This window comes from Myxine glutinosa, chromosome 7 (assembly GCF_964187855.1).
Source record: "Myxine glutinosa chromosome 7, kmMyxGlut1.1, whole genome shotgun sequence".
Classification (NCBI taxonomy): domain Eukaryota; kingdom Metazoa; phylum Chordata; class Myxini; order Myxiniformes; family Myxinidae; genus Myxine; species Myxine glutinosa.
The window spans coordinates 83,814,786-83,840,336 of record NC_136267.1 but is presented as its reverse complement, the minus strand read 5'-3'; the positions used below and the strand labels follow the sequence as shown (position 1 = coordinate 83,840,336).

Here is a 25,551-nt window from a genome sequence, read left to right as displayed (position 1 = left end):
AATAATATCGACTTCTTCGCTGTTCGACGATTTGCTGTCTTTAATAATGCTCCTTTTCATGCCTTTTGGCAATCAAGTAAGTTTATCATAACGCAATTATTTATTTATTTAATTGATCTCATCCCATCTCCGTTGATGCTCTTACACATCGTTCATATAGTCTTACATAGTCTTACACATGGTTCATAAAGCCGCAGAAATTGGTATATAATTTGGTTTCGTATACACCGCTCAGTGTTTCTTGAAGCATTTCGTTTGTTCGATCAACAGAAACACGGTATGATATTCATAATACTTCACGTATCACGTGAAAAAAAATCGCCAGAAAAGGAATGAACGTTGATGCGAGTTTACTTGCAAATGAAAATGGAAAGAATTACAGCTAGGAGGAGGAAGAATCGTAATAAATGAAGAAGAAGAGCTCTATTAGGAAGAAGAGGAAGAAGAAGAAGACATTCGTTGAGCCAGCCTTCGCTGTTGGCTCACTCGTGCGGGAGGTTCGGGTAACGCGCTTGACTTCTCGTTCATTTAGTGTCTTCACGGCATTACTCTGCCTGGGTGAGTATATCAATCGCTTCTTCGGGCTAACTAATCTCTGACTGAGCCATCTTGTCCGAGCTAACGCCCAGAAAGTCCCGCTAAAATGTGATAAATTCTCCCCGGTCTTTGTTTGCTCCGGCAGAGGGGCCATTAGTCCCGGCCACATTAACCCCTTGGTTGCCGAGTGCAGCAGCAGCTGCAGAACTTGGCTTCTTAAAAAAACAATTGTGGTGAGATCGTTCGATCTGTGTACTGAGCTTTGAACTGTATCGTAACTGACCGGGTCTGACCTTTTGAACCGTGACAGATCGAATCTGACATCTGATCCGTGACAGGCCGAGTCTGACATCTGATCCGTGACAGGCCGAGTCTGACATCTGATCCGTGACAGGCCGAGTCTGACATCTGATCCGTGACAGGCCGAGTCTGACATCTGGTCCGTGACAGGCCGAGTCTGACATCTGGTCCGTGACAGGCCGAGTCTGACATCTGGTCCGTGACGGGCCGAGTCTGACATCTGGTCCGTGACAGGCCGAGTCTGACATCTGGTCCGTGACAGGCCGAGTCTGACATCTGGTCCGTGACAGGCCGAGTCTGACATCTGGTCCGTGACAGGCCGAGTCTGACATCTGGTCCGTGACAGGCCGAGTCTGACATCTGATCCCTGACGGGCCGAGTCTGACATCTGATCCCTGACGGGCCGAGTCTGACATCTGATCCCTGACGGGCCGAGTCTGACATCTGATCCCTGACGGGCCGAGTCTGACATCTGATCCCTGACGGGCCGAGTCTGACATCTGATCCCTGACGGGCCGAGTCTGACATCTGATCCCTGACGGGCCGAGTCTGACATCTGATCCCTGACGGGCCGAGTCTGACATCTGATCCCTGACGGGCCGAGTCTGACATCTGATCCCTGACGGGCCGATTCTGACATCTGATCCGTGACGGGCCGAGTCTGACATCTGACATCTGATCCGTGACAGGCCGAGTCTGACATATGACATCTGATCCTTGACAGGCCGAGTCTGACATCTGACATCTGATCCGTGACAGGCCGAGTCTGACATCTGACATCTGATCCGTGACAGGCCGAGTCTGACATCTGATCCCTGACAGGCCGAGTCTGACATCTGACATCTGATCCGTGACAGGCCGAGTCTGACATCTGATCCGTGACGGGCAGAGTCTGACATCTGATCCGTGACAGGCCGAGTCTGACATCTGACATCTGATCCGTGACAGGCCGAGTCTGACATCTGACATCTGATCCGTGACAGGCCGAGTCTGACATCTGATCCGTGACGGGCAGAGTCTGACATCTGATCCGTGACAGGCCGAGTCTGACATCTGACATCTGATCCGTGACAGGCCGAGTCTGACATCTGACATCTGATCCGTGACAGGCCGAGTCTGACATCTGATCCGTGACGGGCAGAGTCTGACATCTGATCCGTGACAGGCCGAGTCTGACATCTGACATCTGATCCGTGACAGGCCGAGTCTGACATCTGACATCTGATCCGTGACGGGCCGAGTCTGACATCTGATCCGTGACGGGCCGAGTCTGACATCTGATCCGTGACGGGCAGAGTCTGACATCTGACATCTGATCTGATCCGTGACGGGCCGAGTCTGACATCTGATCCGTGACGGGCAGAGTCTGACATCTGACATCTGATCTGATCCGTGACGGGCCGAGTCTGACATCTGATCCGTGACGGGCAGAGTCTGACATCTGATCCGTGACAGGCCGAGTCTGACATCTGACATCTGATCCGTGACAGGCCGAGTCTGACATCTGACATCTGATCCGTGACGGGCCGAGTCTGACATCTGATCCGTGACGGGCCGAGTCTGACATCTGATCCGTGACGGGCAGAGTCTGACATCTGATCTGATCCGTGACGGGCCGAGTCTGACATCTGACATCTGATCCGTGACGGGCCGAGTCTGATATCTGACATCTGATCCGTGACGGGCCGAGTCTGACATCTGGCCCGTGACGGGCCGAGTCTGATATCTGACATCTGATCCGTGACGGGCCGAGTCTGACATCTGGCCCGTGACGGGCCGAGTCTGACATCTGGCCCGTGACGGGCCGAGTCTGACCTCTGGCCCGTGACGGGCCGAGTCTGACCTCTGGCCCGTGACGGGCCGAGTCTGACCCCTGGCCCGTGGCGGGCCGAGTCTGACCCCTGGCCCGTGGCGGGCCGAGTCTGACCCCTGGCCCGTGGCGGGCCGAGTCTGACCCCTGGCCCGTGGCGGGCCGAGTCTGACCCCTGGCCCGTGGCGGGCCGAGTCTGACCCCTGGCCCGTGGCGGGCCGAGTCTGACCCCTGGCCCGTGGCGGGCCGAGTCTGACCCCTGGCCCGTGGCGGGCCGAGTCTGACCCCTGGCCCGTGGCGGGCCGAGTCTGACCCCTGGCCCGTGGCGGGCCGAGTCTGACCCCTGGCCCGTGGCGGGCCGAGTCTGACCCCTGGCCCGTGGCGGGCCGAGTCTGACCCCTGGCCCGTGGCGGGCCGAGTCTGACCCCTGGCCCGTGGCGGGCCGAGTCTGACCCCTGGCCCGTGGCGGGCCGAGTCTGACCCCTGGCCCGTGGCGGGCCGAGTCTGACCCCTGGCCCGTGGCGGGCCGAGTCTGACCCCTGGCCCGTGGCGGGCCGAGTCTGTGCTCTGTGTTGTGGCCCCGCCGCATGACACCCCCTTCCCCTCTCCCCCTGACGCTAATATGTACCCTTTTGGATTGGTCATTATGTTTGTGCCGCCTGTCGTGCTTGCTCGATCCACGGGGATGCTTTACAAAGAGGAAGCAGACAGGACCCAGTTTGTTTGTTGGGTGTTGTTGCAGCAGCATTGACCATTGTAAGTGTACTCGGAGGTGGCAGCATTTGGCCTTTATCTCAATTTTTACTGGAGGATCAATTCGATTGGCACATTAGCAGTTGCTAATTCATAATGGATGAGTGTCAATTGTTTTTCAAAGCCAGATTTCGTCAATTTCATGTGTCATTCATGCTCTTACTACCTTGTAATCATCTGCTGGATGGATGAGTATTGTACAGTTTTTAAACTGTGCTTTTCATGTCACACGCTTGCAGTTTTATTCTTGCCTTTGATTGATGTTTTGTGTGGTTCACTTCATACATAATCTGTGTGAATGGCAGAATGGGTGGTTATTCCACCTGGAATCTTGGGTTGTTAAGAGATTTTATGGCTTGTGCATGATAACCAAACATCTCTTTGGTCTGACACATTCGTTACATGAACGCTCAAGAATGGGATCATTTAAATAGTCTGAATTTGATTATTTTTTTTCATCCATGTCTCATTTGTCTCTCTTTGGTGATCAGCAGAGCAAAGCTGAAGATGTGGATTGTCATTCAATCAGTCATTGTAACTAGTATTTATATAGAAACCCATGTTGATAGCATATCTTTGATTTTATTTTTGTTTTCCTCAAAGTATATCCATTGACCACCCCTTCCCCCACCCACCGTGTGCTACTGTCCTCTCCCCCCCACCCCCCCCCGGCATGTGTGCCACGTACCCTGACCCGCCATGCACTACCGCCTTTCTCCTCCCTCTCCTCCCTCTCCTCCCCCACCTCTCCTCCCTCCCCCCCCCGCCATGTGCACCATTTCCCCCCCCCCCAACCGCCCCCCTGATGTGTGTCTGAGCCCCCTCCCATTTAAGTCTGTCTCCCCTCCCTCTCCGCCCCCCCCCCACCCCCCATTTGTTAGTTTGTTAATCTCAGTCCCCCAATTCTTCCGTCCCATCTTGGTCTGGCTAGCTTTTGTTTCTTCTCTGTTTCATAGTTTATTTACTTGATATAATCTTAAACGGACTACTATATGTATATATATATATTTGTCGAAAATGAAAGATTGACCGTCTTGAAGCTACGTCCACTACTTATTTAATTTCTTCCGATTATTTATTTAATGCAAATGAGGCAACCTGCTCATATATATATACTGTATATATATATATATATATATATATATATATATATATATATATATATATACATACATATATATATATATATATATATATATATATATATATATACACAATCTTTTTTTTCTCCTTTTTTTTTGTTGAGCTTAAAGCACTGACTGATGAACCTCAGAGTTTGACGAAGATCTGTTCAGCCATCTCTGAGAAAAATGGCGACACAGACCAACGGCTCTCTATAGTGTATATATATTAACAAATTGCATGAAAACACAGCTGAATGATTGGCTATGCTGTTGCTATTAATTATCTTTTTTTATTTACTACTACTATTACTACTACTATTACTGTTTTTTGTAATTTGGTAACTTTTGATTTTGCTTCCTCAGATCAAAATGGTATGCAATTATGCTTCAAAAAAGCCTCTAGCAAAACGTGAGGAAGAAAGACAATTGTTGCAGGATGATGTGAGCATATATTTCTCGATGGGAATACGCCCTTCAGTTTGTAGTCTGGCATTGGAAAAAGGATTGGATCACATGCCATTGACTCACTGGATCAAGGATTTCCAAGATGGGTAGCAACAGGGTTGAGTCGGGCATCTGACAGTTCTGAAACTCCAAGATGAGGAGTACCTTGTCTCCACATTGTAATACTGTGGAGAACTTTGATGGGCTAAAGCTCAATGGGCCTTGAAGCCAATTGTTGCATAATTCATACATTGTCATTGTCAAGGAATCCAGAACCCATTCAAAGATTTAGTGCTAGAAGATTTCATGCGTGCATTTGAGAAGCGTTGGGCACATTATTTATCGAAGAAGCAACCAACTCAATATGATAGACAAATGTCAAAGGGTCTTCGCCTGTGACGAGACGGGACTTGCCACAGATCCCAAGATGAAATAGTTGTTCTTCAAAAAGGGGTGTACTATAAATGAAAAGAATGAGCGTTTTAAGGCCATTTTTTTCCCCGCGAGAGCAGAGGGTAGCCTTGCGGGTCCCATGACGATCATGGTTCCCTGTTTGAGGCAATGTTTTTATGGCCGGATGCCCTTCCTGGCGCCAACCCTTCTTCGCCTCTTACGATCGCATGGATACGGTGTACCTATTCTAAATCGGGGTACACACCGGGATCATTCATCCCAGCAAGCTGGTACTCAATTTGCCGACCTCGGAAGGATGACAGGCTGAGTCAACCCTCCTGGCGTTAATTTAGCGATCGACCGGGATTCAAACTCAGGATCCTAGGATCCCAAGCCGGCACCCTAACCGCTAAGCCCAACACCAGGCTTGCAGTACTGTGGAGTACTGCACAGCAAAACTCCCTACAGAGGGAAAGACCATGTATAATGTATATGGTCCTCTTCTGCTGCTGTGTTGCTGGTGATTATGTCCCCCCTTACGTTGTATATAAAGGAAATCCGAGGCTCATTCAATACATCTGGGCCAGGGGAGGTCCATTGGGGACAAAATACAATGCAACTCAATTGCGATGGATGGAGGACCATGCCTTCGAAGCATGGCTAGTCCAATTGTTCATTCCAGCTATTTTGGATGTGGAGAAGCCAGTGGTCTTATTTTTTGATGGGCATGCCTTACAGCCTTTGGATGTAGCCGTTTACTCATCCGTGAAGGCATGAAGGCATGAAGGCAAGATTTATTTTTAACCATGACCAGCAAACCTGGAAATGCAGTCAACGGTTTTACAAAGTCTGGATTGTGTTCCCTAAACAAAGGAGCAATTCCTAAAGAAAATATCATCTTGTCAACCACAGTTATACCCACTGCAGTTGCACCAGCTCTGCCCAGTAGTCAGGTTCACTGTTTTTTTCGTTCAAAATTTTTGGAGATTAGCAAAACTATACATATTTTGAATATTCAGAGCATGAGGAATCCAAAAATTAATGTTGGCATTTGCGTAGACACCTTTGCGAAAATGACACTCAGGACAGTTGTTTTAGATCTGTAAAAGCATATCCCTGAACGGTATAGACCTAGTAGATCCTGTGTATAGGACTTATAGTTCAATCTGATACTAACAAGGCTGCTTTCTTGCTTTATAAACCCATACCTATAACTTCAAAGGACTTGCAATATCATGTATTATGTAATACAGTTGTATCACAAATATAAAGACAATGGTTTTCAGTTACCTTTGTTTGTTGCTTTTCTATAATCCTGAGCACTATTTTGAGGCCTTTATTGGATTCCTTGACCCAGGAAACATAGGATTAGCATATTTAATTAAGTTTCTAGGTTAACTAGAAGCCGAGATAGCGCAAAATATGTATTTTATGGTGGCCATTTTGAAAATCCAAAATGGCGGCCATGCAGGTGTCTTTGCAAATGCCAACATTGATTTTCGGATTCTCCATGCTCTGATGATTCCAAAAATGTACAGGTTTGCTAATCTCCCAAAATTTTGAACGAAATTAGATTTGTTAACATAGTGAGCCTGACTATAGCCCTACTAGTGAAGCACTGCATTAATCGTACATTGAACCCACTGCAATCTTTCCCCTGGAAAATTGTTCTCCAAGTTCAGATCCTCAAGAACCATGTCCACCAGCTCAAACACCACAACCAGGCCCATCAGCACCCATTCACGACCAGGTACATCAGCATATAATACTCGTCCAGTCAAACTTTGTCCTTGTAAAGCAAGGAGGGATGTCGTCTTAAAAGTGATTTCTCCAGATTTCTGATGATTTCTGATGATCTCTGAAGCTCTTGCAAACATGAAGAACCGGAGAGGGTGGGTTCAAAAGAACATAGTAGGAGGCCTGACTGAAGAAGAAGCATTGAAGCGCTTTAAGCTTGAATAAGAGGATGGAGAAGAAAAAACAAGGCTGAACCAAGAAGTCGTCGACAAGTAGGCTGAGGTAAAGTATTTCGTCAAGAAAAAAAAAAATGAAGTCCAAGGATGATGAAGAAGAATCGGATGACGAACCTTTTCCCACAGTCGAATTTTCATACGGTGAATCTTCAGTCTCAACACTTGATCCTAAAGTTGGTGACTTCATCCTATGCAAGTACAAGGCAAAATCATGTATGTATCGATCTGATAGATCGACCCATTTCAAACGTGGATGACGAAGACCATGATGATGCATCGGCAGAAGGGAGGAAAGGATTTTTTGTGAATAGTCTCTGAAATGCTGACCGTGAGGGAGAGCAGGCTGTAGTTTTCAAGTTCTTGGAAGACTTTCATAAAATTAAAATTTGTCAACTGATTAAAGTTTTGCCAAAGCCCGCACAAGTTGGAAAGAAAACTAAAAACGAACCATTCCTTCATGTGTTCCTAGAGAATGTTATGTAGATGTCTTTGAAAAGGCATGAAAAACTGTAAAAGTCGTCTAAACTGAATAACATTGACATTACATGTACGGTGTCTTAAATTGCTCCACCCCCACTGCTACTGACAGTGTAAAATTACATATCAATGTCCATGTTCTTCCAAGAGGAAGCAGATAAGTGGACAAGTTTTACAACACCGCTCAGGGGCTATGACACTCTATTCCTGGGTAGCAAATTACCCTGTCATGTGTTCATTTCATTAGGCTATGTGTTATGCGCCAATAAGGTATATTGCAAATTCCCCCAGGGGTGCGGCAATTTGCAACCCCCAGGGTGTTTTTTCAAAATTAGGGTTTCTTGGCTGTTTGTTTGTATAGAGAAGGTTCCTAACAGTTTTTTTTTGATACACGAGATGGATATTGTACACCTTTGTTTCAATAAACCTTCTGTAAGTGCTTACAATTTCGTGGATTATTTTTGAAAACCAAAAGAGTTGCAAATAGCCCTGGACTACCTTATATGTCTGTGTGTGTGTGTATATATATTGTTGCGGTTTTGAGTTTTGTTTAATAAAGGTTAAATTTCGCCCTCATAGTTAGTCACACAACAACACGTAGCCTCGCGATAGTGCAGTTATCTCTTAGTATTTGTGAGCATAGTCCTTTTCCTGTGTTAGTTTTGCGTTGAGTATAATAATGAGAGTAGGTCCTTCTCATACTTCCATTGCCTTATCCCACCTCGATTGCCTTATGCCTCTTATGCCTCTTTGTGCTGCCTTTGGCTTTTTGGCGCGAATTAACACGAGGCCGGCCTGGATGGTCGGGTCGGGACCGAATGAGGGCGGCGAAGAAGCTGACGGGAAGCGCGAGCCGCCAATCAGGACTCGCAGGGTGTGGCTGCAGCACTGCGTCACAGGGCGTGGTTGGAACGTTCGAGAAGGCTCAGGGCGTGTCGATATAACCGTTGCGCAAAGCCACCAGGAGCAGTTGGCGGTGAGTTGGCATTGAGTGAGGAGTTGGCGGTGAGTTGGCATTGAGTGAGGAGTTGGCGGTGAGCAGGAGTGTGGTAAGTTGAGGCAAGAAGAGGAGTTGAAGGAGCGCGGTCAGCAGTAGAGTTTGAGAGATACGAGATCGGAGAATGACGTGCATGAACCAAGATACGCACTCATATTAAAGTGACGCTCGGTTGAGCTTGAAGCCGAGCCACTATAGTGCATTGGGTTATGCGAGTGATAGCGCGCTGGTTGCTAAACGCGCCGTGGAACCGCCAGCCGCGCCGAGAGACGCGTACATTCCTTCCCGCCTTCCTGCCTCATCATCTGCCTTTTGTTCGGGAGACGCGCTACGAGGATCCTTCCACCGCCTGCTTGCCATCATCGCGGGACGTGCTGTGACCGAGGAGAGCCGGACGGGGCCGTTCCTGGGCGACCAGGTCAGCGTGTTTGGCCTGAACATCATCCTGCCTGCAATTCCCTGTGTGAGTGTGAACGGGCCCGAGTCTGGGTATTAAGAATAAGACTGCTTAAGTTCTGCTCTGTGTCTCTGCTTCTACCGATCATTGTACATAATATTGGGAATAATAATTAAACCTGTGTTCTTCCTTCCATTCGATTGTTCTTGTGATTTCCATCATTGACTAAGCGTGGTACGAATAGAACCGCTCAAATCTGGGTCCAATATTAACGGTGACTGCACGGACCACGTGGTACGCAATCCGCTCGGTGTACTCAAATTACACGTTGCTTGTGCGAGGCTTGGTTCCCCGTTTCCGTGGCGGCGCAGGTATTTAGGTACGAGCGATACTTGGTCCCGAAACCCGAACCTTGCCTTTGCCCGGAAGAGGCGTTTCAAGTCTCTCGGTTACGCCAGGCCCAGAAAGAACAAGGGGCTTAATCCCCCCTTGGTAAGGGTAAGAAGGGCAGTGGAAAACCGTAATATATATATATATATATATATATATATATATATATATATATATATATATATGTATTGGTGCTGGGTGATGATCGCGTTGGGATGATGATGCGATGAATTGTGAAAGATGATGGGAATAGAGCCTGTGATTGATGCTGTGAAGAGGCAGGTTGAGATGGTTTGGTCATGTGTTGAGGAAGGATGAAAGTGACTGGTTGAGAAGAGTGATGGAAATGAATGTAGAAGGAAGTAGAGGACAGGGAAGACCGAGAAAGACTTGGCTAAAGATTGTGGAAGAAGAAATGCGGGCAAGGGGGATAACAAGGAGAGATGCAGAAAATAGGGCAAAATGGAGAAGATTGTCATGGGGACCGCAAGGCTAACCCCCACTCTAGCAGGGAAAATGGCCTTAAAATGCATGTTGTTGTTTTGATAATCGCGATGGGACGATAATCATGCTTTAGATTTACTATCGCGATAACGATAAATATAAGATAAAGCAGGTGATATAATATGTAATGCATATTCTCCAAGATGTATTTTAAATTGTATATCGTTAAGCAATAAACATCAAAACAACCAACTACTCAAGGTGCCAAAAATTATTCCGGTGTCAAAACCGTCAATGCGTTTGACCACTTTGTGCACGAAGCTAAGCACTCAAGGCAACATCATGTCAAACATCGAGAAGATGAGCGTCTTTGGTGTGAGGCGTTTTGGCACTGAGGACAAGCAGGTCATTTCGTTCTTCACCCCTCTCAGCGTTCTCGTTGGACTGAACGGAGCAAGCAAAACGGTGTCGTGTGTTTCATTTATTTATTTGTTTATCCCATTTTTGTCATAACATGGGATTGCTTGGCATTTATTATTTGAGAAGTTCCACATAAAAGGCGTTATTTTAAATGCCTGAACATAGTCATATATGACTTTCTCCACAATGTCCCAATTAGCAAGTGGCTTACTTGGTGTGTTCTGTTATCAAGCAGCTTGCTATTGCTTGCCAAGCCAGACTTCTGTATCAACCTCTTTGAATAACTGCTCGTCCAGTCGCTCGGCAAACGGGGCAAGCGATTTCGTCAAGACAAAATGAGGTTTGATTAAACAAATCGCAACAGAATTATGAAATGAAGAGTACGAACACACGTAACTCTGGCTATTCAGTTTGTTCTGATGTGGACTGTTATTGTATGCTACTTGCTTCTCAAGACGATAATTACATTATTTATATTATCATGATATTATTGCGATAATCGTGATGATGAGGTCCATTATCATGATGTACGTTTTTCCATTACTGCCCAGGCTATATATATATATACAGTCATGTGAAAAAGTAAGTACACCCCATGTAAAGTTTTGACTTTTTCAACATATTTCAACATACAGCTATGTGATCTTCATTTCAACAATATTGATAGATAAAGGTGATATAATATAACAAATATCATGAAACATTTACATTTTGTAGTCCATTGTATAATTTAAATAAACATAAATGCAAATTTCGCATGTGGAAAAAGTAAGTACACCCCTACATTTATCACTACTTCAAATACCTAAAATTAGAATCTGGTGCACCAGCTCAGGTGAAAATGATTAGAACATCGTTAGAGGATCTTGGAGGAACCTGTCTTATTTAAACCTCAGACATTTAGTTTGGTTTGCTCTTTGTTTTTGAAGTGTGTGGCGTCACCATGCCTAGATCAAAAGAGCTCTCTGAGGCCTTCAGAAAGAAGGTTATAGATGCCTACGAGTCTGGGAAGGGATTTGAAAAGATCTCCAAACAATTTGAAATCAATCAATTGACTGTCCGGAAGATCATCTACAAGTGGAGAAGATTCCAAACAACTGCCAACTTGTTCAGCCCAGGCCGCCCCAGCAAGTTCAGCCCGAGAGCAGACCGTAAGATGCTGAAATAAGTCTCTAAGCACCCCAGAATGTCATCACGGGACCTACAGGTAGCTCTTGCCACTGTTGATGTCAAAGTGCACGAGTCTACCATTAGAAAGAGGCTGCACAAATTTGATCTACATGGGAGGTGTGCCAGGAGGAAACCTTTGCTGTCCAGAGAGAACATCAGGGCAAGACTAAAGTTTGCCAATGAATGAATGAATGAATGAAGGCAAAGACCAGCACTTCTGGAGCAATGTGCTCTGGACAGATGAGTCAAAGGTAGAGCTATTTGGCCACAGTACCAGAAGACATGTTTGGTGAAAACCAAAGACAGCATTTGACCACAAGAACCTGATACCAACTGTGAAGCATGTTGGTGGAAATATTATGGTTTGGGGCAGCTTTTGCTGCATCAGGGCCTGGGCAGCTCACCATCATATAATTCACGATGAATTCTTCATTGTACCAGAGAGTGCTTGAGGATAATATGAGGCCATCTGTCGGAAAGTTGAAGCTCAACCGAAGATGGACCTTGCAACATGACAATGACCCTAAACATACCAGTAAATCCCCCAAGGAATGGCTGAAAATAAAGAAATGGAGGGTTCTGGAATGGCCAAGTCAAAGCCCAGATCTAAATCCCATCGAGATGTTGTGGGGGGATTTGAAACGAGCTGTGCATGCGAGAAACCCCTCAAACATCGCACAGCTGAAAGAATTCTGCATGGCGGAGTGGGCAAAAATTTCTCCCAGTCGATGTCAGCGATTGGTAGACAGTTGTAAGAAATGTCTACTTGAGGTTGTTTCTGCCAAAGGGGGCAATACCACCGATTAGAGCCAAGGGTGTACTTACTTTTTCCACATGCGAAATTTGTAAAATTTGTAAAAAAAATACTTGTAAAAATGCGATTTGAACTTGTCATTTTCAATGAACATGTATTCGGTCATGTGTGACAGCAATGAAGCATGAAAGGCATCAATGGAAAGCTGAGGTTCTCCTCATAATTGGCAAACCACATGTAAATTGTCAAACTAAATAACCGTTGCATATTAACCCCTTGAATTCGGATTACCTTTTTTTTGATACGCGCTGTGTGTGTGTGTGTGTGTGTGTGTGTGTGTGTGTGTGTGTGTATAATCTCCACAAAATACCGTAGTGTAATGAAATGGGATATAAGGATGTGGTTTTCTGCATGTGAAAGAACATCTCGGAAAGTTTTATTGTCAAGATCCTCATCTGATGGTCTTATGGTGGATTCTTCTCAAACAACTCGCAAACGTGTTCAACAGCTACTTGTTGTGCTCTGTCTGAAGGACGCTACCACTACCAGTCTCAGCAAACTTTGTATGTGACTCACGAATCGTTTTTCTCCAGGCTGGCTGCCTTCCGTAGGTCGTCCTGAAGCTTCGTTGTACCCGTGTGGCTGATCGGTCTCTATAACTGGGGTGTGTTCTGTGAGAAAGCATTTAAGAGAGGTGCTTCCTTGTGTTGGCAAAATGGCTCCCGTAGTCTGATACAAAATGATACTACAACCAATGAAATATTCAGAGGCACAATTACTCTGTTCTGTATCGATATAATATACAAAAAATGTGCGGTTAACCAAAATAAACTCCTTCTCCACTGCCTTTTGCTCGCCGCAATCTGGTCCCGATGGACTGGGGTTCCGCTCGCAACGGAGCGCAATATTTCGATTTTCCTGTCGCGGTTGTCGTAGTCGGTGATCGACTGAAATCTGCTGTGGTGATCTATTACAATCTACTAGAAACACCCACCCCTGAAGGGAGCGGCAAGGGAGTGTTTTTTCCCATTTTTCTCTCGGACAAGTTGTACACCTTCCGGGAGCTTGATTTATTATTTAGCGATAACATCCAGGTTTCAAGTTATTCTGTCCATCGGTTTATTCTCTTAAGGTTTTCATAGAGATTATTAGGTCTTTTCTTCTTCTATATAATACGCAAAAAGTGAAATTTAAAATTACAGTATTTTATTGTCAAAGCATCTAGGCCCGTTGATTTTTCAACGAGTGACTGCTATTACTCCATATTATTGAAGCAAGTATTTCGTACTTTCATTTTGAATTGTAGTCTTCATCCAAGTTCTGCAAGATCTACAAACATCCCAAACACCCCCCCCCCCCCCCCCCTCTCTCTCTCTCTCTCTCTCTCTCTCTCTCTCTCTCTCTCTCTCTCCCCCCAAAATGCATGGTGCTACGTCCATAGATAAGCTTGGCAGGGGCTCCTCCTTCTGATTCCCCATTTATCTTTCTTTCCCTTTTCCTCATACTCTGTAGCCGCTGCTAACACAATAAATTAGTTTGGGGAAGTTGTCATGAGGATCAAGTAATAGTAATACTGAAAATGATGGCCCTGACAGCATTTTATTAGAGTACCACAATTGCATTGTTTTCATGGAGACCGCCATGTTGTGAAGCGGTGCTTAGCAGTCCGTTCCGTTGGAGTGCTTGCTTTGAACGCATTGAATCCACCAAGCTGCTTGGTGATCAATAGCAAGCCGCTTGTTGATGGAAACACCCCCAGGGAAAGCACTGCTTTTTTCACAGGAGACACCTGGAAATGGGGGAAAAAAAGTTCATAAAACTTAGAGAAATGTTCTTTCACATGTAGCAAACGGTGTGTACCCCGGTTTAGAATAGGTACACCGTATCCCTGCGCATCGTAAGAGGCAACCAAGGGTTGGCGTCAGGAAGGGCATCCGGCCATAAAAAATATTGCCTCAAACAGGGAACCATGATTGTCCTGGGGCCCGCAAGGCTAACCCCTGCTCTGGCGGGGAAAAATGGCCTTAAAACGATCATTCATTCATTCATTCACATGTAGCAAACCGAATCATTGTATCCCATTTCATTACCTTTTTTTATTACTTCCTAAATTTGGAACAAAAATTTATGGACCCATACAAATAAATAGTTGCTAAAGGAATCGTGTTTTCTCTTTTGTGCCAAAATGCAATTTGGGATGTTTACCAGCCCGACTGTGATTACGTATTTTGTGGGATCACATCCATAGTTTGTGGTTTGTCCAACATTTTCTTAAAAGATTGGTTTATTTGTATTGGTGTGCAATATTTTATCCGAATTTTTTTTTTTTTTTTTTTTTTTTTTTTTTGCACTGGCAGATACGGCATCCAACCAAACAGTTGCTACTCGATATCACTCAGAGGTACTGACCGCATCACCTGTGATGAACCATTTCATCTTGCGCCATTTCGTGCGGGGATTTTAAACAGTTGGGATGGGTGATGGTGGAGGTGGTGTGTTCAAAAAGCACGTGTTTTATCGATATAGGATCTTGAATTGATTTTTTTTTTTCCTTTGAACAACAAGAAGCAGGAAAACCAACACTAACATGTTGGAAAGCCTAAACACTTGCATTGAAAGGTGACTAATCCTGACCACCCATTTGCTCATTTTCTCGATTGTCAAATTGTCTTGTTTATAGGTATTATCAAATTACCATCACTGTGGTGCATGCTGTATCTATTTTGTCCACTTTACAAACTATGTGATACGTTGTCGTGGCAGCTTTTGAGCCTCTGTTAAAGGAATTGATGTCCACCGTTTTTGCCTGGGTTAAACATTTTGGACTATTGTTGGATTACGTTTTAAACCGTTGATCATTATTTTTGAAGACCGAATGGTTTTGTTATTTTGTTCCACGGGGTTCAATAGTTATAACGGTCGGTGATTCATTGAGTGGGTGGTTAATTCATTTCCATGAGTGGTCGTGGGGTTGTAAAAGTATGGGCTAGTTTTGAAGTCACTTCGGCCCACCCTTACCTGGGTACCCTAATTCTCCCATCCTCGGCTTTCGTGAGTCCCATTATCAGCATAATGATAAAATTGGTAGCAATGATGATACCCTGGGGTGTAGTTACCCGTGGTCCATCACGCGTGTTGGTGTGTCACCATGGGGAATAGCCTTCTAACCGCAACAATTTTCCACCTAAGTGGCTGGCTAAAACATCGGCATTTGCCATGATCTGGTAAACCTTTTGTTGTTTGGAGGGAGAAAGAGATGGCCACATGTTTTAATGTCTGCACATTACTCTCTTGGTGAATCGTATTCGATATGCTCGTTGGATTGCATCTGCATTGACGGTGATACTTTCTGGAAGTCACCCAGAATAGATTTGGCAGAAACAACACTTTTCATATTTTTTCTCTTTTATTCCTGGTGTCAGTAACTTGCATGCTAATGGCACCCTGCGACTTCACAGCGAGTCGAGAGAGAAATGCTCTCCATGAAGCTGTTGAAATTTCTTCTCATTTGTGTTTGCATTAAATGCCCCAGGAATTATTAATAACAGTTATATTATGCTTACGGTAAATCCAACAAGGTAGTTGATGGGAATATATATATATATATATATATATATATATATATATATATATATATATATATATATATATTGTTACGGAACCCAACATCGGCCTCGGATCCCTTCTCGAGGGGGGATTAGTCCCCTCGTTTGTGACTGACCGACGTGGTCCCTGAAGCTGCACCGCGACCTCCGGAAAGGCCGGTGCACAGCCCCGTTCGCGACCGCGGATAAGATGGTAATTTGCCGAGCGGATGGCAGCCGCGGCATGAACTGTTAACAATGACTAGACCCGATTCTCAAACGTTGGCCAAATCGTGCCACAGGTATTCAATGGGGAAAAGACAAAGACGATGGATGTGAAGAAGAAGAAGACAAAAAGGGTTTGAAATATGACTATAATTTATTACTACTATTTACAACCAAAAGAAACCAAGGAGGAGGAAGGATAATAAAATAAAGACAGAAGGAATCAAGGAGACACAGTGCAAATTAGCTTACCTATAAACAGTCTTACTTAGCCCAGGACAGAACAAACAAAGACAGACTCACACGAATGGGGAATGAAGGCAGGAACGATTGGCTGGAAGGAGAGGATGGTCCAGGTGGTCCACAGAGCTGGAAGGATGCGGGTCCTGTTCGTGTAAACGGCAAGGCTCGAGGTGAGCGGCCGCCGACCCTCCTCAATCTGGTTCGCACGGCGGCGTTGCTTCGTAGCAGCAGGTCGAAACTGCCGTCAAAGCTCAACTCAGCTGCGGTGGACTCAGCTGCGGTGGACTCAACTGCGGTGGACTCAACTGCGGTGGACTCAACTGCGGTGGACTCAACTGCGGTGGACTCCTCACTCATCTGCTCAAGCAGTCCCTCCCAACCCCCTTTTATGAGGCGCGTGGCGATCAAGCCGCCGGCCTTTTGGAAACGCCCATCGGGTCGCTCTCCGCAGTGCCGATTGGTGGGCACGGGCTCTCTGGCTCCACCCTTGATGACGATGGGCGGGCACGCCCCTCTTCCCCGAGCTGACCACGCCGTAATGGTGGCAAATGCAGTTGGCAATAAATGCAGTTGGCCATAGAGGCTTTGGGGGAATTTGAAAAAGGGGATCGATCTATTTGAATTCGGTGCAATGGAGTATTAATTAATGGAAGACAAAGCCTTAACCTAATACACAGAATAAGGAAATAACTACCAACAAGCAGGAAATCTATGATTGGCTAACGCGATTGTATATGACCTAACGAAGGGACGCCCTTTGACCTTTATACACAACTGGAGGAAGGAGGGTGATATTTTTACAACAATAAAAAAACACAATTCTCATTTCCACAACTATATATATATATATATATATATATATATATATATATATATATATATATATATATATATATATATATGTATATGTATATGTATATATATGTATATGTATATATATGTATATGTATATATATGTATATGTATATATATGTACATATATATATATATGTACATGTATATATATATACATGTATATATATATATATATGTATATGTATATATATGTATATGTATATATATGTACATGTATATATATATACATGTATATATATATATGTACATGTATATATATATACATGTATATGTATATATATATGTATATGTATATATATGTATATGTATATATATGTATATATGTATATGTATATGTATGTATATGTATATATATGTATATGTATATATATGTATATGTATATATATATATATATATATACTGTATATATATATATATACAGACTTGGCATTTAATATGGAATATATATTTTTTCTTGACTTGCGTTTAATTTCTTAACTCAGTATGTAAAGCTAGTGAGTTTCTTTTACACTTTGGTGATTTATTTGTAAAAAGAACCATGTCACTGATTGTCTGTCGCAGCAAGAAGTCAACAACAGGATTATATCACAGGTGGCGTGGCAAAATGTACGGACAGGTGCATTTGATGATTGGCTTCACAGTCCGGTATACAAGGGTTGTTGCGTTCTGTATTAGTGGAAAACAACTGCTGCACGTCTCCAAAAGTTATTGCCGCTTCCTCTGGAGATGGTCCGTCAACTTGACAATGCTGTTTGTCATGGAGTGGTGGCTTTACGAAATTACGGCATGAAACAGCGTGCTATTGCTCGGCAGTATGGCATCACTCAAGGTCAGGTGTCAAAGATCCTGAAACGAAATGCTCAGAGGGGTGTCCCTACTCCAATACCTAGACCAGGATGTCCCCGCAGAACCACAAGGAGGGATGATCGCCAGCTGCACCGGTTAGTCCGCAATGGCCGCACCAAGTCAGCTAATCAGCTTAGGGCTGAGTGGCAGCAACTGACAAATGTGCCTGTATCCAGAAGGCTAGTCAACCAACGACTGGTTCAAGCAGGCTATCGTGCCAGGCTTCCCCTGAGAAAGCCATGCCTGACCAGACAACACCGCCAGCGCCGATTGCAGTGGGCCAGAGAGCCCCGTCAATGGCAGCCAGGACACTGGAATCATGTGATCTTGTGACGAGTCTAGATTTCTGGTCTATCGTCAAGATGGCCGCGTCCGAGTGCACAGACAAGTGCATGAAGCCTACAACCAAGATTGTATAGTGCCAAGAGTCCAAGCTGGAGGTGGTGGGGTGACCGTTTGGGCTGCTTTTCATGCAGGGGGCAAAACTGACCTGGTTGTTCTGAATGGAAACCTGAACCAGTTCAAGCACAGGGCCATTCTGGAAGAAACATTGCTTCCATTTGCTCGTGAAGCCTTTCGAGGAAACTTTGTCTTCCATGATGACAATGCACGCCCTCATCGTGCTCGCATGATCCAACACTTTCTTGCTGACCATGGTGTAGAGCATATGGAGTGGCCTGCCATGTCCCCGGATATGAATCCGATAGAGAACTTGTGGGCAGAATTAACGCATCAAATCGACCACTTGGACCAGCAGCCGACCTCTGTGCGTGAATTGCAGTAGGCTATTGTCACTGCATGGCAAGCGATTCCTGTCCAAACCTTGGCAAATCTTGTGAACAGCATGCCTCAACGTGTACGTGCTCTCCTGAATGCTCGTTGGGGTTACACGAAGTACTGAACTGTAATTTTACTGTCCGTAATCCCAGTCGTAATTTAACTTTTGTTTTTGTTAAAAAAAAAATTGGGCTAATGTGCAAAATCAAGAGATACTTCTGGAAAACGTACAGAAGTTTAACACAGTACTGTCCATGAATTGAGTTCGATATCAGTTTACATCACTTTCAAGGATCAATTTGTTTGTTTCGAAATGTCAAATGTGGTTTTTGTTTCTTTTAAAGGTAACATTAACAAAATCTAGAATAATTTCAACATAATTCCAATGAACTTTTGGTTCTAAGACATCTTGAAAAGTAAGTTCACCCCCACAAAAAAATATTCCATATTAAATGCCAAGTCTGTATATATATATATATATATATATATATATATATATATATATATATATATATATATATATATATATATATATATATATATATATATATATATATATATATATAAAAATATATAATACACACATACATGTAATCATGTTTGTTTGTGCGCTTGTACGTTATTCTTTCACTACCTAACCATAGAACCTAGACTACCCCAAATTTTAGGTGTGAGAACTGCAGAATCCGAGCAAGGTTTGAAGCTCCCCACTCCCCTCACCCACAATATTCCTCCTCACTCAAAGAAATTATAGTATGTATGTTTGTGTAGCTCTGCAAATCATAAAAAGAAATGGCTTGGCCAATTTCCACCAGATTTTGCAAACGTGCCGGGGTACCCTCCATAAGACACTGCATGTGAATAAACTACATAGGGGTTCTGGCACATGTGCATTGAAAACGTTGAAATCTCATAAATAATTTTGTTTGTGTGTGTGTTTGCCACTCTTGCATGGCCAAAAAACCATTGCCGGGAAAGGCTCACTCAGCCAGGCAGCACTGGGAAACCTCTCCCCCACTCCCACCGGCCTCTCTCTATAGTGCCAGGTTGCTCCTGCTCGACAGCTAGAGTGTGTATATATATATATATATATATATATATATATAGTTACGGGGTCCCCCCCTTACCCCATGTCTCGGTGGACCTCCGAACCCCGAGAGGGTGTCCTGCAGAAAGATGTTTTTATCCCTCACTGGAACCAGCAAATGAAAGTCGAATCAAATGATGCAACCACACCCGGTTATAAACAAACCATAATATATTATAAATCCCACACAAAGAGCCATACAGCAATGGGGGCAATCACCCCTACTTTCAAATCTTACGATAAAATCCTTGTCAAGCCCCTTAATCCCACTCACGGCACCTCCCCCAATGTCTCTGCTCCCCTCCAAGGCGAAGTCCCAATGTCTCTGTGCGCTCCCGCGATCAGGGAGTCAAGGCCCGGTGGTCAATTGAGGCGGAGACGAGCGAGACGACCCCGAGGTCACGTGCTCAGCCCCCAGCAACACCGCGGTGGCGAGGAACCTCACAAAGATGCGCTCCGACATACACGTTGCGGTTCAACCCGCGAGCCTCCGTATAATTCTCACGTGTCTCTTTCTGGCACAGCCGTTCCCGGCAATCCACCAGGGAATAATGCCCAGCCGACACGACGAACGCCTGTTCCCTGCAGGGTGCTCGCGTGGCCAAAATGGCGGACGGCTTTCGCTCCAACCCGGGTTCTCAAGGTCTGGATCCTCCGGAACCTCGCTGAGAATACCCGGCGACACAGGCTCCCCGTACTCCGGCGATATTTCTTATCGACCAAACTTCCTTTCAAGGACGCAAGGTTCCCTCACACTGTACGTCGAACGCTCGGCCCTGAGCCTCCACCACCACCTCTCTTTCCGATCTCCTCCCACCTCCTTTTCTTCGCTCCACCTCTTCCGGTCTCGATCCGGATTTCCGGCCACATTTTACCAGGAGCGCATTTAAATCTTTTACTCACAACAACCCTTTTCCTTAAGTCACAATAAGCATAATATCTAGAATACTTCGAACCAGCAACAATACTCATAACAACAATCATTAAGGCCGAGTCCATAACAATATATACACATATATGTATATATTTAATTGACATGCGAGAAAATTACACGTCCAGACCAGGAATCAAACCCAGTCCTCTGGTGATGGCAGAGTCACCTGAGGACCTGTGTTTGATTCCTGGTATGGGCGTCTAATTTTCTCAATTATCTCAATTAATCATTTATATGGTGTTGGGCTAGTGGCTAGGGTGCCGGCTTAGGATCCTAGGATCCTGGGTTCGAATCCCGGTCGATCGCTGAATTAACGCCAGGGGGGTTGACTCAGCCTGTCATCCTTCCGAGGTCGGCTAATTGAGTACCAGTTCACTGGTAATTCCCTGCTTGTCGTAAAAGGCGACAAAAAGGGTTGGCGGCAGGAAGGGCATCCGGCCGTAAAACATTGCTTCAAAAAGGGGACCAAAAAACAACAACAACCACGGTCCCCGAACAAGGCCAACCCCCGCTTTGCGGGGAAAAATGGCCTCTAAACGGTGGTTTTGTTAATCCTGTTCATTCATGTAATTGTGTTTATGATAGCGGACATGGATTCCCCCCCCCCCCCCCCCCCCCCGCCATTGAAGGAAGACCCTCTTGTGTTCAGGCCGCTGGTGCTGTGCTCCTACTTTTGGCAGCAAGTGCCCCGGAAGCATTGACGGAAAGAGAGTGGCAATCATATGTGTGGGAAAATTGCATGCTCAGTCAAGGTTGCCCATATAGCTCAGATGGCAGAGCAGTGGTATGGTTTTCCAGAGGATCTGGGTTCGGGTTCTGGGATATATATAGGGTTCTGGGATATATATAGATATATCATTTGTGATTTGGCCTGTTTGAACATGCTGTGGCCTCTTATGGTTCGATGAGCAGCTTGCAGGTGAGTAGTCTCCCTTTGTGAGTTCCTTAATGTCCACGGATTTAAGTCATTAAGTTTTATGTTCCTCACAATTACATACTTTGGTATATTTTGTTTGAATCTAATGTGATGGTGGGTTGGTTAATCAAATTAATTTTATTTTGAATAACAGCTGAATGATGTGAACCCTTGTATAGATTGAAACGGATTTATTTTGACTTGCCCGATATCGAGTCTGTCAAGATCAACCACGATGGTTACATCTTTCCGCAGTGGTTTATCGACGTTCCCTTTATAGCAAAACAGACAGGTTTTGAAAGCAATGTGTCACGGAGAATGGAAAGATTTGTACACAGATATACAGTGCATTCAGAAAGTATTCAGTCCCCTTCACTTTTTTCACATCTTATGTTGCAGCCTCATGCTTAAATCGTTTAAATTCATTTTTTCCCTCATCAATCTACACTCAATACCCCATAATGACAAAGAGAAAACATGATTTTAGAAAGTTTTGCAAATTTATTAAAAAGAAAAAACTGAAATATCACATTGACATAAGTATTCATACCCTTTCCTATTACACTTGAAATTTAGCTCAGGTGCCTCCCATTTCTCTTGATCATCTTTGAGATGTTTCTACACCTTGATTGGAGTCCACCTGTGGTAAATTCAATTGATTGGACATGATTTGGAAAGGCACACACCTGTCTATATAAGGTCTCACAGCTGACAATGCATATCAGAGCAAAAGCCAAGCCTTGAGGTTGAAGGAACTGCCTGCAGAGCTCAGAGACAGGATTGTGTCGAGGCACAGATCTTTTGGAAGCCTACAAAAAAATTCCTGCACCATTGAAGGTTCCCAAGAGCACAGTGGCCTCCATAATTCTTAAATGGAAGAAGTTTGGAACAAGCGGTTGGTGGCCTTTTTTCGGCACCGTGGTCCCCTTTTTGAAGCAATGTTTTACAGTCGGATGCTCTTCCTGCCGCCAACCCTGTTAATCGCCTCTTGCGACACACATGGAATTACCAGTGAACTGGTTCTCAATTTGCCGACCACGGAAGGATGACAGGCTGAGTCAACCCCCCTGGCGTTAATTCGGCGATCAACCGGGATTTGAACCCAGGATCTTAGGATCCCAAGCCGGCACCCTAACCGCTAAGCCAACACCAGGCTTGGGAGATGGGAAGGGGAAAGGAAAGAAATGGGTGGCTGCAGAGTTTGCACGATCATTGAGTGGTTTCATTTATCACTCGTAAGAGGTTGAAGACATTGCCATTTGATTAGATTTGTAGGTACTGCTTTAAAGGGAAATGAAAAATTTGAAAGTAGCGTATCAAATGTCAGTGTTTGAAATTGAATACATGTCGTTATTTTGGTTTTTTTCCAACCCACCTCTCCCACATCCCGCCCCCTCCCCTCTGATCCAGTGCCCGTGCATGTTTTCAACTGAGATTACCTATATTTCTTGCTTTGGCACTGCATCACTCTTTCAGTACCCGATGGAAAGAATGCCATTTCAACAGCAACGGAGACGAGAAATGTTGCATTGCCATCAATGTAATATCCTTGTACATGATGTCTGTCCGGCGTTTCCTGGAGCGCTCGCTTGTCAACACGTCTGTGCCAGCTGGTTCAATATTTGGATGATGCCGATTGCCAAATGTTGGTGAGGTATGAATCTGCTAAATGTAAGAACTACGTGCCATACTTTGAAGGTTTATTTACATCGTCGTAGTGCTGCTTGTGCGGCATGCGAGATGTGAGATGGAAATGAGGATCTCGTTTGTCCGAGGCGGACGCACAAAAGCAATTGTTCCATTTGTCAGTGAATGGAGGCAAAGTCGAAAACGGTGTATGACAACTGTCTTTTTTTGTTCACCCGAGGACTGTTTTGTAATCTGCAAGCAGTACTTCTTTGGGGTTGTTAGAAGCTTGTTTGCTTTCATGCCGCGCGAAGCTCCTCTGTTTTTTTTGTTACATCTCGCTATCATTTGTGGGCCTTATGAATGTGAGGTTGCTGCCGCATCTGTTGCTTGCCATTGTTATTCATTGTTCAAGTACCTTTATCTCTCCCACTTGAATGCCTTGACAATTATTCATTTTTTTTCCACTTTCATTGCCAGTATTTTTTTGAAAGCAATTTAACTGCTTCATATGAAATAAATCGGGAGTTTTCTATTTGTGTGCTCATGGAGCCTGACCATGTCTCGCAGGGACATTCTTGCATTCCTTTGGGACTCATTTGTAGAAGGTGTGTTGGCCAAGTGTGGATGGCGTCTCATGCTGATCGGTTGCTTGGCAGCAGCCCGTTTGCACAGACCTTGTTATTACCAAACACAGTGCGCCCGCTACTTGTGTGTCGTCGCCGTCTTTCAAAATTGCTGCCCTGCACTTATTTATTTTGGTTTTGAGCAGGGAATCGGGGGGGGGGCGGGCGGGTAGGGAGGGGGGGTTCTTTGAGTGGTAAGTTTTCACCAATTTTAAAAATTGTGGCAAGCTACCTTTTGTAGACTGTTTTTGTCTTATTTTTCAAACATTTTTGCTTCATGCTATGTGCTTTATTAGCAGTGCATTGTTTGAGTACCATTTATTTGTCCTGCATTTATTATCAGTCCAGCTGTAGAGGCCAGACAATACCCCAAGATCTTTCTGGGAGGGGCACAAAAATCCACCATACATCTTGATTAGAACTAGTTATTCCTTAAATACCTTTGGTTGACCATTTTGTGCTCACTTATCCTAAAATATCTGAATTTATTTTGAAACTTTTTTCTCATAATGAGATTTATAAAGACCAACACTGTAACTCTGCTTTTTGATAAGATGCATTGTTAGCATTTATGACAACTCTCATACATTATTGAGGTCGATGATTGGTAGATAGTAGTTCATCTGTAGTTTGTAATTCTAACATTAAAATCGGTTTATGGATACTGTAAAATCACTTTTACCTTGAAAAAATAATTATATATATATATATATATATATAATCGTTAGATTAAATAAGACGCGGACGTAGCTTCAGGACGTCGATCTTTAATTGTCGACAAGCTTTCGACCAACAAAGGTCTTCTTCTGAGTCAGCCCCAAGTTCAACGGAACTTAGAACTAGTTATTCCTTAAATGCCTTTATTTTGGTTTTGAGCAGGGAATCGGGGGGGGGGGGGGTATATGCAAAGTGCCCACCTCACTTTGCATATACCCTGCCCACTTTGTTGCATATAAGGGGATGTTGAGATGATTTTATCACTCTTGAGGAAGATTAACGGAGGCGTGTGGCTTTGTCACATGTTGTTAATCGAAACGTAGTCATTGGTTGTTCAATTAAAGGTCACATGTTTCGATTAACAACATGTGACTTCCGTTGAACTTGGGGCTGACTCAGAAGAAGACCTTTGTTGGTCGAAAGCTTGTCGACAATTAAAGATCGACGTCCTGAAGCTACGTCCGCGTCTTATTTAATCTAACGATTATATATTCAATACAAATGAGACGCCCTGCTCGTACTTTGGAGTTTCTACTATTTCTTACAGTTATATATATATATATATATATATATATATATATATATATATATATATATATATATATATATATATATATATATATATATATATATATATATATATATATATATAACTCAATGGTAAGATCTCCAGCCTTTAATTGAACAAACAATGACTCAACGTTTCGATTAACAACATGTGACAAAGCCAC

General features: G+C 44.3%; 1 protein-coding gene across 4 annotated transcripts in view; it reads left to right on the top strand.

Annotated features, from left to right (window-relative positions):
* The first annotated feature begins 392 nt into the window (after positions 1-392).
* The window catches only part of LOC137431362 (ubiquitin-conjugating enzyme E2 E2), a 148,881-nt gene continuing 123,722 nt past the window's right edge, over positions 393-25,551 (top strand). For 2 of the 4 annotated variants that reach the window (XM_068122608.1, XM_068122607.1), the window contains exon 1: positions 393-558. In XM_068122608.1, coding sequence (XP_067978709.1) covers positions 408-558 — 151 coding nt within the window. In that variant the 5' untranslated portion in view covers positions 393-407. Of the gene's footprint in view, positions 559-23,327; positions 23,506-25,551 lie in introns of those variants that run through there. The other 2 variants (XM_078781938.1, XM_078781937.1) reach the window with 2 other exon arrangements.